Here is a 15,002-nt window from a genome sequence, read left to right on the forward strand (position 1 = left end):
AAATAAATGTTAGTTCAGTTGGACTGCTTTATATATTAATGATCAAATGACTACACGTATTTGTGCATAAATCAATTTATAATGTTGTCCACATAGCAACAACAACAACAGAAATGGTCTTTACTAATTTAAATAGATTAGACCATGGATTAAAACTAAAGCATAGGGCAATTAAATGACTTGCCCAGCCTCCCATTGAAAGAATCCAGATTCAGGAAGACCCAACCCAGGCAGGTAGGTGGTGCAATGAATAGAACAATGGGCCAGGAGTCAAGAAGAGTCATCTCCCTGAGTTCTAATGTGGCATTACACACTGTGTGATTCTGGGCAAGTCAGTTAACCTTGTTTGCCTCAGTTTCCTCTTTGGTAAAATGAGATGGAGAAGAAAATGGCAAGCCACTTCAGTATCTTTGGCAAGAAAAAAAACAAAAACAAAAATAAAAAACTTAACAATGGGGTCATGAAGAATCAGGCATGACTGAAATGACTAAACAACAACAAAAGACCCAACTCATATATGATTCTTGAAATTCATGAACATTTTAATTGTGTGCCAAAGTACTAATTCTTTGTATAATGTCATGTAAAGGTGTACTCAGGTTCTAGTTCCTTTGACTTAATATTGATCCTTCTGTTCTTTTGATAGACTACTGGGAGTTCACACTGAGCTACTGTCCTCATATTTCTATTGTTATGTAGGAGTTCAGTATTAGAATTGAGAGCATATAGTCTTTATATAAAAAAGAAACACCTGACCTTTCCATAAACTAGAATCCCCTTTGCCTACTACAGGGCTTGCTCACTGAATCAATTTGACTAAAGTTGCTTCACATATCTATAATATGATATCCTTTCTTTCCTTCATTCTGATCACTGAATCAGAATTGAGTTTCTACACTGATGATCTTCTTTCCTTATATTCATTCTTCTATTATTTACTGTGCATACACTCAATAACTATTACATGCTTTTCTTTTTCTTCTACCTCTTCTGTTCTTTTCTCCTTTCTCTATTATATATTTTTATGTCACTGTGTCTGTCTTCCTGTCTCTCTTTATCTTTCTATCTCTAGCTATATCTTTCTGTATCATTGTCTCTATTTCTCTATGCTTGTATGTTTGTCTATACTCCAACATACTTAATTTACTCAGAAATGTTTTTAGCAAACACCATAAATTATACACACATTGCCAAGAACATCAAAACTATGTCAAGTTTTGTTTGTCGCCTAGAGGACAAATTAATAATTTAAACACTAAAATTGTGAACTTGAAAAAAAACATGATAGATAAGTATCAATGACTCAACTAGGATCATGCAGCCAAAGTAACTGTGCCGAAGGCAGAATATGATCCCATATTTTCCTGATCCTATGTCTAGTGCTCTAGGCATTACAGAAGACTGTCTTCAATAAATTTTATTTAAGCTGAAATTGATTGTGAAAAATGCAAAACTTGACATCTGAGAAACTGGCAGACAGGAGGAACCCTGTACCAAGAAGGCATGAAAATAGATCAAAATCATTTAACTACAGATTTGACTATTTAGTCAATGTATAACCAAAAATGAATCCTCAGTTCAACCTCAGTTTTGGTACATGTTCACCCTCTTTAAGTTTGAGAGTTATTTGACACTTACTAGTTGTATGACCCTGGAAAAGCCACTTAATCCCAAATGTCTTGCTTATATCTATTTTTCTGTCATTCTATACACACACACACACACACACACACGTGTATATATATGTATGCATTTATATCTATCTAGTTATCTATGGAATATTTGTGAGGTACATTACTACCCTGAGTGATGAGACGTTTGTTTTAGAAATATCAGCTCCGCTGACCAATTTTCATTTCATGTATTAAAATGCGAATTCTACCAATCAACAGGATTTCAGAGACTTCTGAAAAACTTCAAAGAAGAGATATTCATATACAAAGTAAAAGTTTGAACAATCTGGATGAAAAGATAATTTCTGTAATGTATCTCTTGGTCATGGAAATATTGAATTCAGACACTGTAAAATAGGGGTCCTCAAAGTTTTTAAATAGGGGGCCAGTTCACTGCCCCTCAGACTGTTGAGGGATGGACTATAGTAAAAACAAAACCTTTGTTTTGTGGACTTTTAAAAAACTTCATAGTCCTGGGTGAGGGGGTTAAATGTCCTCAGCTGCCACAGTTGTCGCACTGGCCTTAGTTTGAGGACCCCTGCTGTAAAAAGACCCATGGTCACAGCAAGAGGTCAAAATGGAAATGTTTTACATTTGTTTAATTTTGAGGAAATGTTGTATCAGAAAAGCAAGGGTACGGGATAGCATTAATGTTAAGAGCTTAGTTACAATTTTTCTTCCCTGTAGTATCTCTTAAGGCTACTCTATCTGCTCACCCATCAGTGGCTAAGACTAAGCTGGCTCACCTGCCTTAGGGCTCCAACCCAGATCACACAGAGACAAATCCACCAAGAGGTGCAACCCATTTGTCTTTATTCAGTCATGTTCTCAGTGGGGGTAGCAGGAAGCAGGAGTGCAAGAGAGTAAAGAACGATCTCTGCTCAGGGCTGTCTATTTATGTTGCCTCTCCTCTGGGATTACCCAAGCCTAGCCCACTCAGAACTGTGTAGTCAGAGCCCCAGATCAGAGGCTTCTGGAGTTAGTGCTGCATCCCAGGAGGAGATCTAGCAAGAGGGCATGTCCCTTGCCATCTCAAGAAATCTATAGCAGTTCCTTTAATTCCTGCCAGACACAACCTCCTGCCTCAGAGGCCAAGCCTCTTTTTAACTCTTGGGCCCGCCCTGCTAGCTGACATGGCATACAAGCTCCATTGCACATCTCAAAGAGAAAGCAGGGCCTCATTGCCTCTAACAACTTCCCCCCCCCCCCTTTTCTTTTTATTAATAAGCTCTTCTGTAAGCATCTCTCTGGAATTTTTTAAGAATATGTAAAATGCATCCTAGCAAAGTAGGCAAAAGAAAAAGAAGCAACAATGCAAAAATGGTTACATCAAACCCATGGGATATGATAGAAGGGGATGGGAAAGGAAGTATGTTGGATCTAATCACTAAGCCAGTTTGGTAAGGGTAGTCTTCTCTCTCCTATGGTGCTGCTTCTTGTGTTTCTTGGGTTGTATCCTTCTCTTTTTCGGCCTCTGTTTTAATAGGGGCAACTTTCTGTGAATTATGAGCTAACTCCCTAGAGGCCTTAGGATCAGGCAGAGTCAGGATAAGTAAAAGTCCTTGGTCTTTAGGAGAAGAAGTGAAAGAAGCAGGAAAACTGCCAGGAAGCTAGTCAAAAATGTATCCTCAATCCTCAAGCTTACAGTCACAGCCTGTCTCCTCCTCTTCCTGCTGCAAAGTCCATCAATTTTCTTCTCCCTTCCTGTCCTCCAATCCTTGCCTGCAATTATCTCACTACCAAGCATTCAGCAAGCATCAATCATGAGGAGAGCCTTTGTCTTACATTGAATAGGTAATTAACCTTAAGCACTCTGAATTCTCAAATTTAAGTACACCTATTCAGTTTCAGTCCTCTATAACTTTCCTAGTTCTTTCTGGAATTCAGTGGCCTTTCCCATCAGGATCTGCAAGACATAAATATCCTGGCCCTTTCCAAAGTACTAAGGATAGACCTTGCCAATATCTTTCCTTGTCCTACCAAAAGATCTTTTGAATGTTCTCCAGCACTTGAAGAGCTGTTTTTATGGGGCCTAGTTTTCTGTCCTATCTATAAGATTGTACCAAATGTATCATTCCTGGAGAGAGGCTGGTATCCCTATCCAGGCACAAAATATAATAAGTATATAAGACCTTATCCACACCTGCCTATGTGGGCCATTGGGGGTGCTGTCTACTTCATCCCCCTTTCTGTTTAACAAGGGTGGCCTTCAGAGTATGAGGGGCCTGTTCCAGTAGGGCCTGACCCTGTGAATCATAGAGAATCCCTGTAACATGTTAAATAGTGAACATGGCAAGGAAGGTGGCCATCTGCTTAGAGGTATAAACTGGACCATTGCTGTTTTTATCATATTAGGGACTCTGTGAGAGGAGAAGCAACTATGATAAATGTTTAATGACAAAGAGAGTGTTCTCATGGAAGGCCACTGTGGCCCAAAGGAATTTAGAAAAGGTGCCAATACTGATGTGGATGGACACCTGGCCCATATGAGTCACATCCATTTGCCACAAATCATTGGGAATAAACCCCAGGTATTAACTCCTTTACTAGGTGAAGGAGGGAGAAATGGAACATACTGAACACACTGCTTTATTCTCTGTTCAGGCTTGTTCCCCAGTGAGACTGTAAAGGCGATGTAGAGAATTAGCAGGAAAGAGAAGAAATTTATGGGCAAGTTCAGGGGGTATGGCAACTGTGAGAAGGGAGCATTGTAAACCATGGTGCACCATCTTATTGCCCACAAATATGCCTCCTGGACACCAATGGTGTGCATTCAGGGTGTAAATGGGATCTTTCATAGTCTGGAAAATCAACTGCAATTCAGCAAGAAGGTTGGCAATTGAAGAATTCTGAGGTTCTAGGACAGCATCCTCAATGCTTCTGAGCACTCAGATAGCATATAAGCCATCTGATATGATGTTAATGGGCTCAGGGTATCTCTTCAAGGCCCGGAGGACAGCAAAATGTTAATTTTTCTGTGTAGAATCATAAGGAGTCTCTAACACCAGAATCTTTTTGAGTGCTCATGATAAATTGAGGCCTTGTGGTTCTTAGTGACTTCAGTAAAGACATCTGTGCCTTGCACAGGCTCATCAACAATTGTCTTAGGAGCAAGCTGAACCAGAATATGCAACAGCAAGGGAAGGAGTAAGCATGTAGAATACTGGCATATTGTAACCCATTGAGCACAATACACCCATGGCCAATAAGTTTGCAACGTGACTTCTCTAGCTCCCAGTTCAAAGGGTAAATACAATAAAAGTTTTTTCCCTGTTAGATGAAAAGCTCTTTTTCATGCCTCAAGAGCAAGTTCTCCCAGTATTTCAATATGGTTTGATAATATCTTCTGTGGTCTTTTCATGTACACATATTTCAAAATATTAGTATCTTGATGTAATACTGTGAAAGGACTTTTTTTGTCTACTAAAGAGACCTCTATGGGACATGTGGGGTCCCACATCGCTGTTCCAGATTTAGAAGTGAGAGCAATAATCTTATAAATTGTGAAATCCTTCACAGAGGATGTCCATTTGAGGGGAGTTTAGATCAAACTCTCCTTTCAAGATGTCATATAAAGGCTGCATCAAAAAAAAAAAAAAAAAAAAAAAAAAAAAAAAAAAAAAAAAAAAAAAAAAAAAAAAGAAAAGAAAAGAAAGAAAGAAAGAAATAGGAGTACGAGTCCTTAACCATTGAATCTATCCAACTATTTTCTGAAATAGGTTCAGAGTATTCACCTTGTCTAATTGTAAGTTAGATATTTAATTCGTAACTATAGAAGTCCTCATGCAAAGCCCAAGGTAAATGATGGGATAGTTATTTTGGATCTTTTCTCGGGCTACCTCCAGTCCATGTTGAGTGAGAACAGTTATGGTCTCCTTCAGCAGGATAGAGATCATTCTCACTGTTAGTTGATAACATATCATAACGTATCATGACTTGAAGCTACACCTTCAGCGCTACCTAGGCCTGACACAAGGTGGGGCTACAACACATCACTTGGGGGAGAACTTTCCATTGCTAGTGAAGATCAAGTCCTGCATTATTTACAGAGGGAATGCTAAAAGTAAATCTTTTCTTATCCTCCAGGGCCAGAGGGATGGAGAAGAAACAATCTTGTATGTATATTATTGTAACTGGCCAGCCAGTGGGTACTAGATTAGGAGATGGCATTCAGGCTGTGGGGCTCCCATAGATTCAATAGTAGCATTAATGGCCATAAGATCCACTAGCATTCTGAATTGCCTAGATTTTTTCTTATAATAAATACAAGGTTATTCCATGGGCTGGACATTGGTTCTATATATCCGGCCTTCAACTGTTGTTGAACAATTTCATATAAGGCTTGGTCTTTTTTCACGGGGAGGGGCCATTGGAGTATCCAAACTGGGGTGTTAGATTTCCATGTTAATGGTGTGGGTATGATATGAAAAGTGGTGCCCAAATACCCAATGACCCCAATTAAAAATTCTGTGGCCCCACAAGTATTCAATATGTTCCTGCCCAATAGATTGTACCTGAGACCTGTCAACACCAAGGGTCATAATATCCCTTGTTTGTCTGCAGTTGTTCTGCTACAACCCCTTTAGATATAGCAGCTGCGAGGGCATCCATTTGAAAGGCACTGGAGCTGACATTCTCACATCTCTTTATCATCTCTTCCAGGCTAGCCTCCCCATCTAAAGTAAGCATGGCCTTCTGGCAATTAGTATTAGCATTCTCCTGTGCCAATTTCTGTATAAGGAGGCTGGGGGCTTCTCCTCTCCCCACAGTCCTCTCAACAGTTGCTTGTAGTCAGACCACAAAATCATGAAAAGTTTAATCTGTGCCGTTTCATTTTAGTCATCGAGGGCCTCTGCTTTCCAGAAACTTGAATTTTGCTAAATGCTCATTGGACACATTGGAACACAGCTGCATATACTGCTGCATCATATTGCATTTAATCCTCATTTCTTTCATACCTTCCTGCTTTCTGTATCATTTGATCTAAATTTGTCTGGGAATCTCCAAAGCCTCCACAAGGGGGCACAGAGGGAGTGGATGGGAGACATATCTCCTCAGGAAGGGTAGGGGATGTTGGAATAGGCCATGCCTCAGAGATAAAGATAACCTTGCCTCTGTTCACTTTCTCTTCCCTTGTCTTATCATCATTCTTTTCCTCAAGGTCAAATGTCCTTCTGTTTACTTCCTCATTCCTCATCTTATCCCTGCCTCCTTCTGTTCTGTCATATGCAGTTCCTGCTTCTTCTTCACTACCTCTTCCTTTTTTGTCACATCCACCTCCTTCATCTTCTTGTTTACTTCTTAATTCTTTCCCACAGCTAACTTCTGCCTGCTCCATTTTATGGGAGAAGCTGATCCAGATGAGTGCTGGTTTATGACCCTCATTTGTTTTATGACTTTCCATTTGCACTTCATTATCTACTTTTATTGGATTGCCTTGCACTTCTTAAAGTGCTTCTGATCACTTGATAAATGAGGTGATATCACTCTGAGATGGCTCCTGGTGTTTCCTTATCATAGGAAGCCATCCTACCTCCCATTTTAAAACTCACTTTCCAATCCTGCTTGCTTTACTATTCTATAAACTTCTTTCCCTAGCACCTCCTGGTATGAGACCTTCATTATAGTTTGTCCCATACTAAACATTCCACTCACTAGAGCAGAGGTCTGTCTTCCTTCTTACCCTGTAGACCTGCTGGATGGTGAGGTAGGTCCTAGATGCATAGTCTCTGTTTGTAACCATTTGTAACATCCCTTAAGGCTACTTTATATGCTCACCCGTTGGTGGCCATCACACAGAGACAGATTGACCAGGAGGTGCAACCATTTTGTCTTTATTCAGTCATCCTCTCAGTAGGAGTAGCAGGAAGCAAGAGTGAAAGAGCACAAGAGAGCAAGCTCTCCTCAGGACTGTCTATTTATGCTGCCTCTCTTCCGGGATTACCTATGCCTAGCCCACTCAGAACTGTGAGTTCCCTCCCTAAAAAGGGAGGCTTCTGGAGTTAATGCTGCTTCCCAAGAAGAGATCTAGCAAGAGGGCACACCCCTTAACATCTCATGAAACCTATAGCAGTTCCTTAACTCCTGCCAGACACAACCTCCTTCCTCAAAGGCCAAGGCCCTTTTTACCTCCTGGGCCCAGTCCCTAAATGACATGGTGTATAGGCTCTGTGTCACATCTTAAAGAGAGAACATGTCCTCATTACCCCTACATTTCCAGTCAATGATAAGGAGATTGCTTCTATGTCAAGAATGTGAATTTATCCATTACTTCCCTGTAAAGCAATCTTCCATCCCCAAAATTAATTATGAATATTTCAAGTTGGAAAAATGAAATCCAATTAGAGTAAGTTTAAACACTTAAAGCCAATCCCTGCTTATTTTCTTACTAGCCTTTACTTTTTCTTCAATTAAATATGCCTTCAGAGATGTTCCATTGTAATGAGATACAGGCTTTGGGCTACTCCTAAGGGTACTGTTGTAAATTCTGATAACCAGGCTTCTTAGTTACACTAGTTCTCTTTAGAGTTTTCTAGTTGAAAACCTGGAAGGCCCAGATTTAAGTGATAAATAATGAGGTTTAAAAATCCAATGGAAAAATATGCATATATACACACCCACCCACATATATAATATTCATATAATCAAATGAATATATATTATATATATATATATATATATATATATATACACACACACAAAGGCACATACATACATATATAGACATACATCTATATGTATGCACATGCACACAAACATGTCTTTTTTTTTTTTTTTTTTAATAGCCAGGGATGAAAATTCTATTTATGGGTAAAAAAAACAGATGACTGAAGCAGGGATTCTACTATAATGTTTCAACAGTTTTCATGCCCCCTATAATTCAGTTTGAGTGGTACCTGATGAGTCTCCTGTCCTAAGATATGAATTCTCCATTTTTTGATAAAACTAATAGGATGCTCACTCAATCTAAACCTCTTGTCACAAAAGAATGGAGGAGAAATCTTTATTTATCAGGGATGCTTATTTAAATAGCACCAAGTCAGGGAGACACAGCAGTGAATCCTCCTTTTTTTATCCAGCAAGGGTTCACATTTGTGAAAGGCCACATTTCATACTACCCATATTTTATGCAATCTTAATTCCAAGAAGAGGAATGAAATAGGAAGAAAAAAAAGTAAGGCACTTGTAAGACTCCCATGAAAATCATTCAAAGTGTGTGAGATTAACATTCTAAGGCCTGAATCAGCCTAGCATGTGAGATTTGTTTCCTTCATGGAATTTTGCTTCAGGGCTAGATTGCTTTCACAGGATTATCCTCTTTACCAAGAGCCATTTCTAAGATAAAAGGAATCCTGAGCAGCAACAGAAATGTCATCACAATGGTTCAATGGTTGTGATTATGACAATGGATGCACCATTTATTTTTATCTTTCTTATAAACTTTCTTGGCTTATTAAGATTGTATGAGATTCTTCAATTTGGAAGCCTCTCTCTGAAATCTTGGCTACTACTTTATCTATGATTATGCCTTAAATTGATTTTATTTTCTCAATAATGTAATTAAACCACTTGCTCAAGAGATTTAAGAAGAAGAATGAACAAAAACTATGAACAAAAAGAATGGTGAAAGAGAACTTGATTTTCTTTTTTGATCAATCAAGGAGATTTGGAATCAGCATATATAAGATGACTGAAGTTCAGCTCAAAGAATTCAATTTCTTTCCCAAAGAATTCAATTGTAAAACTTCATAGAACAGACCTAGTTTGAGCCTTTGGGCAGAGAAAAATGATTGCCAAATGTTAGAAATTATATGCTTGAGGCAACATATACATGTGTATGTATGAGCAACACCCATTAAATTTAGTATTCTTTGTAAATTCTGATGATATTGCATAATTTCTTGATTATAATATGTAGATTTTATTATTGGTGAAATGTTGTTCTTAATATAGTTCTATGGCATAGAACCAATAAAAAAAGAATGGAGGTAGGCAAGAAAGAAAGAAAGAAAGAAAGAAAGAAAGAAAGAAAGAAAGAAAGAAAGAAAGAAGGAAAGAAGGAAAGAAAGAAAGAAAGAAAAAGAAAGAAGGAAGGAATAAAGAAAGAAAAAAAAGGAAGGAAGGAAGGAAGGAAGGAAGGAAGGAAGGAAGGAAGGAAGGAAGGAAGGAAGGAAGGAAAGAAGAGGGAGGGGGGAGGAGGGAGAAAGAGAAAGAGCCAGAGAGAGAACATGAAAGAGGGAGGAAGGAAGGAAAATAGGAAGAAAAAAAAAATACTGAAAGCAGTAACAGCAGCAGCAGCAGCAACAGCCCTCTAATAAATATTGAGAAGAAAGAAATCATTTTTGTCTGGGTCTTTTTGAAAGGTTTTCATCTAAGAGGTAGCACCTGAATTGAATCTTTAAAGAAGATAATAATTCTGAAGGGCAGAAAAGGGAACAAACTAATATGCCTTTAGTGAACATACTAAAGCCAAAGACAACTTTTTGAAACAATAAATTGCCCATTTTTATTGGCTTACAGGATTTATGAGAGACAGTGATGTAAAATAAACTTGGAAGAGTCAATTGATACCAGATATTACAAGGCTTTAAAAGACAGGATTAACACATTTGGATTTTTTTAACCAAAAAATTGGAAAAGCAATGGAGAGTTTTGTTTATTTATTAGGATAGGGATATATTCAAAATAGAACTAGTAAGATTATCATGGAAGCTGTGTAAAGAGTAATATAGAGTAAGAGATACCATTGACAAGGAGACCATTTTGAAAGGAAGAATACTAGCAATAAGGTACTGACTATATATATGAAAGTAGTACAAGTGTGTTTAAGAAAAAAAAAAGGAGTAAGATATCTTATGGAGATATTCAAATATTTAAACCATGGTAACTCATTGGCTATGAGAGTATGGGGGAAATGGAACAAACAATATGACATAAAAATCTTGAAGCAGCATGTTTGGAATGATGGCAGTGCTACCATTAAATATAGGGAATTTCTTTTGGAGGAAAGGATAAAAGAGATGCAGGTTTTGAGAGGGAAATGCATTCATTTGGGATATTTTCAATTTAAACTGCAGGTAGAACATTTGTTGAAAATACTGGAAAGTAGTTGGGGATTTAAAAATAGAATTTAGATATTAATGGCTTACAATAAATATGTAGGAGTAAAGTATATAAAGGTGATCATTGACCTCATGCACATTGATAATATCAAAAAAAAGTTGACATAAAGAAAATAATTCTGAAAAGATACTCAGGGAATGTCCATCTATAGGATATAGGAAGAAGATGAATCAAAAGAAAAAAGAAAAACAAAGAAAGAAATAGTAAGACATGGATAAAGAAATCCAAGAGAAATATGAAAATCAAAGGAAAATGATGTCTAGAAGATGATCAATAAGTGGTCAATAATTTCAGTTTTTTTTAATAAGATCAAAGATGAATTGAGTTTTAAGAACATATTATCTAGAAGTCCAGAAAGTAGCATTTGGCATGAAATAAAACCAAAAAAAAATTTAAAAAATAAAATAAAGTACCATATAGATAACTGAGATTTTAGCACTAAAAAGGAAGAGAAATAGAAGATCACTTGAGAGACTTATTGGTCCAAAGCAAAATATTTTATTATGGAGATAGATGTGAATTTTTATAGACCTCAAGTAATGGAAGAAAAAAGAGAGAAGATTATTCATGAGGGAGAGATAGAATACATAAAACATATCTAGGACAAGTTTGGTCAAGAAATTAGCCTTGCCAAACAGAATAGATTCTAACCTTGACAAAGAGAGAGGATGAATGAAGGTGTAAAGAAATTTTGTGTTGGGAAGATATATGGGAAATACATGAGGAAGATATATGTGAATATAATGAATGGTCTTTGAGAGTTAGAAGCCTGAGAGAAGCATATTTGAAAAAAGCATAGTCAAGAGTTAATACAGCATCTATCATAAGTCAGATAGTTATTTCTTAAGTGGTTATACTTCATCAGGGACTGCTCTCAGCATTTTTCTAAAGAAAGACAAAAATAAAATTAAATTAAACAAAACAAACGAAAATTAGCCTGCCTTCAAAGAGCTCACAGTCTAATAGGGAAACAAAATTTAAACAGCAATTCTGACATTTACAAAAGAAAAAATATACTAGGATATGATTTTGACAGATGGTACATTTGGAAATGATAGTCATAAAGAAAAAAAAATGTTGTCTTCTTCAGGCCACATATAGATATTCACTTCTATCTGAGATTGGCTAGCAATAGAGAATGTAGTAAAGAATAAGATATCCTTGGGAGAAAACTGAGTTTGGTAGGTTTACAAAATTTGAGAATTGAAAGGAAATCCAAAAGGCAATTGGTTCCAAAATAAATCTGAAAACAGTTCCCAATATAGAAAATCTGACAAATGACCATCCAGCTTTTGCTTTAAGACCTCTAAGAAAATGATCCCCATCTGCTCTTTGGTTAGACCACTGTACTTTAGTATGCCTTTAATTGTTATGAAGGTTTTGTTGGCATCAAGCCTAATTTATTCTTTTCAATATCCAACAATTAGTGCTGTTCTGTAGTGGCCAGTAGAACAAGTGCAATCCTTGTTCCCTAAATACTTAAATAATGTTTTAAAGCTCTTGTAGTCTTAATTTTACCGCAATAAATTTCAATGAACATATAACAATTGTGACTTTGGATTTGTTAATTTTTTTTGGGGGGTAATAGTTTATGTACTTATAAAATCATATGTTTGAAACAAAGATATTTTCATCTCTCCCTATAATGATATAGCCATGCATTTGAAAGAAGCTAATTTGCCCAGAGCCATAAGTACAAGAGCCCAAATTCAAAATGAATTTTCCTTAGTGCAATTCTGATGATTTTTTCTAATTTATTGCTTTAGAAGAATACTGCTCCAGTACCACTTCTCCTAATATTTTCTTAAATGTTGGGGAACAAAAAAATGAAAAAAGAAAATCTATCTAGCCATCTAAGTGTGTGTGTGTATATTATAATGAACACAAAGAGGCAGGCATAAGTTGTAAATATTTAAACTATTAAATAGGGTTGTTATTCTAAAGCACCTTGGTACAAAGGTAGCATTGGGACCCTAGTTTAGAAACATTCTTAGTGAAAAATAATTGTATAAAGAATAAATGTACAAATTGTGTGTATATACACACACACACAAACACACACATATATATACACACACATCTATTTAGTTTTAAAACTTAGAAACATGTATACACTTTTCCAAATATATCCTTACATATCTGCCAAAGTTATATCATTAGTCTGAATAAACAAAAGAACACATATGATACCTACCATGACATGCTATTTATTAGGGAAAATACAAGGTATTTAATTTTGGGGAGTTTACAAGCTACCTCTGGAGATAAGTCATGGACATAAAGGGATCACTGGTAATGTTAGAGGCCACTAGAGTGGCAAAGATAATATGTGCTAAAGGTTTTAGAAAAAAGAAAAATGTGTAATTCAAAAAGACATTATACAGAATCTAGACTTTGAGCTGGTCTGAGAATGGCATAGAGTAATTAGATAAAAAACAAGGATATAGGAGAGACAGTTCTATGAAGGGGAAGAGAATAAGAAATAAAAGATGAAGAAACAGTTGTGATACTTTCCAGAAATTATTATTTCAATTTGGGAAAAGAAGTTGACCAGGAAGTGAAAGATACAAATAAAGTAGGTAATGCTGATTAAATTGTGGTGACCTTATATGCCAACATAAGTTTTATTTTTATGGATTTAATGACTCTACACATCACATAGGACACCTATTCTTACTTAGCTATTAATCATAGTCTGTACATATCATGTAATAATTGAAATTACCTAAACCAAAAATCAATAGCAAATTTTGTGCCATTTTCTCTGCTCTGTGACCTTGTTTCTTATAAGAATATGGAGACAGACCATGCCTGATTTACTTGAAAGCCAGTTCCAGAAATGTCAACCTTTGGGACTGATGCATGTCTCAAAGATTGCTTATATAAAGCATACTGGGCTGTTAAGTATTCACTTCAATGATCACAACATCTCCTTTTTTTTAATGAATTATTCTCCTTTAGTCCAGTGCCCAATATTAGTTGGAGGAGGTTGGATGGAAGTCCTTTGGCAAGGAAAATCGAATATAGCAAATCCAAGGGAACAATTGGAATCCCAAACTTTCAACAGGAGGATGAAGGATCTTATGAGTGCATTGCAGGAAATCTGCGAGGAAGGAATATTGCAAGAGGTCAACTGTTTTTGTATGGTAAGTCAGTCATATTTCTAAAAGCTCAAGAAACACTGTATAATATTTATTGTAGTAAATAGTCAAAATCATTAGCAGGTTGTGAGAAGCATCATGGGAGAAATAAGGAAGATGTATTTCCAGGTTAGGATACTTACTGTTATGATTAGCAGATTGGAATGGCCATGTTTAAAATATGACTTTAATTTTACCATGGCTTATGTAAGCTACTGTTTATTATAATTGCCATTGAAAATATCAGCTGTATCATGCTAAAGCTATAAAGGTTTATAATTCAAGGTAGAGCAGAATCCAATATATTTCACATAAAACATTCAGCAGCAGCCTATGGCAATCTTAATTATATAATTCCAAGGGGAATTTACAAATGAAGAAAAAATGAATGAAAAATAATGTTTAGTTGAGGGATAGACAATATTGGATTCTATTTAAAGATAATATACATGTACAAAATAAAATACTAAAATTAGATAATTCCTTGATTAGTTTAACCAGAAAACTACTCTTTTCTCAACATGATGATTTAAAAAAAATAGCTGTTGGCAAATGAGCAATTTTCTTTACAACTTTTTCTCATATCTTGGAATTGTAGAGATAGATTTTTAAAATCTAATATATGTAATATATTTATAAATATTATTTTTCATTTTCTTAACCTCAGCCTATAATTCTATATTTTGAAAATATTTCTTAATATTATTTTATTATATATGTGTGAATGTAAGCTTCCTTTAGAATTTGTTTCTTCAAAATAAGGATTGTTTTATTTTTTGTATATTTATTTATTCTGAGTGTTGTGTTATAGTTGGGTTAGTTCGGTATAATTAGTGTTAGGTATAGTGCACATACTTAATAAATCCTGACTGACAAATTGAATGGTTAATTAATTATTCCTCCTAATTTTTGTTGAATCTGATATTTTGATAAAACTTACATCTATACATTCATTTAAATCAATCATAAAAGTATAATATGGAAAAGGGCCAATAATAGCAGAGTATAGTCCCACGTTAGATTAATGATGATCTATTAAACATCAATCAATCAACTCTTGGACATA

At 35.9% G+C, this 15,002-nt stretch overlaps 1 protein-coding gene across 1 annotated transcript in view; it reads left to right on the forward strand.

Annotated features, from left to right (window-relative positions):
- Positions 1 to 15,002, forward strand: part of LOC100915406 (contactin-6) — a 415,511-nt gene that overhangs the window by 223,356 nt on the left and 177,153 nt on the right. The window contains exon 7 of the mRNA XM_023498129.2: positions 13,758 to 13,942. Within this exon, the coding sequence (XP_023353897.2) occupies positions 13,758 to 13,942 (185 nt within the window). The remainder of the gene's footprint in view (positions 1 to 13,757; positions 13,943 to 15,002) is intronic.

The sequence above is a fragment of the Sarcophilus harrisii genome, chromosome 1, assembly GCF_902635505.1.
Source record: "Sarcophilus harrisii chromosome 1, mSarHar1.11, whole genome shotgun sequence".
NCBI classification, from domain to species: domain Eukaryota; kingdom Metazoa; phylum Chordata; class Mammalia; order Dasyuromorphia; family Dasyuridae; genus Sarcophilus; species Sarcophilus harrisii.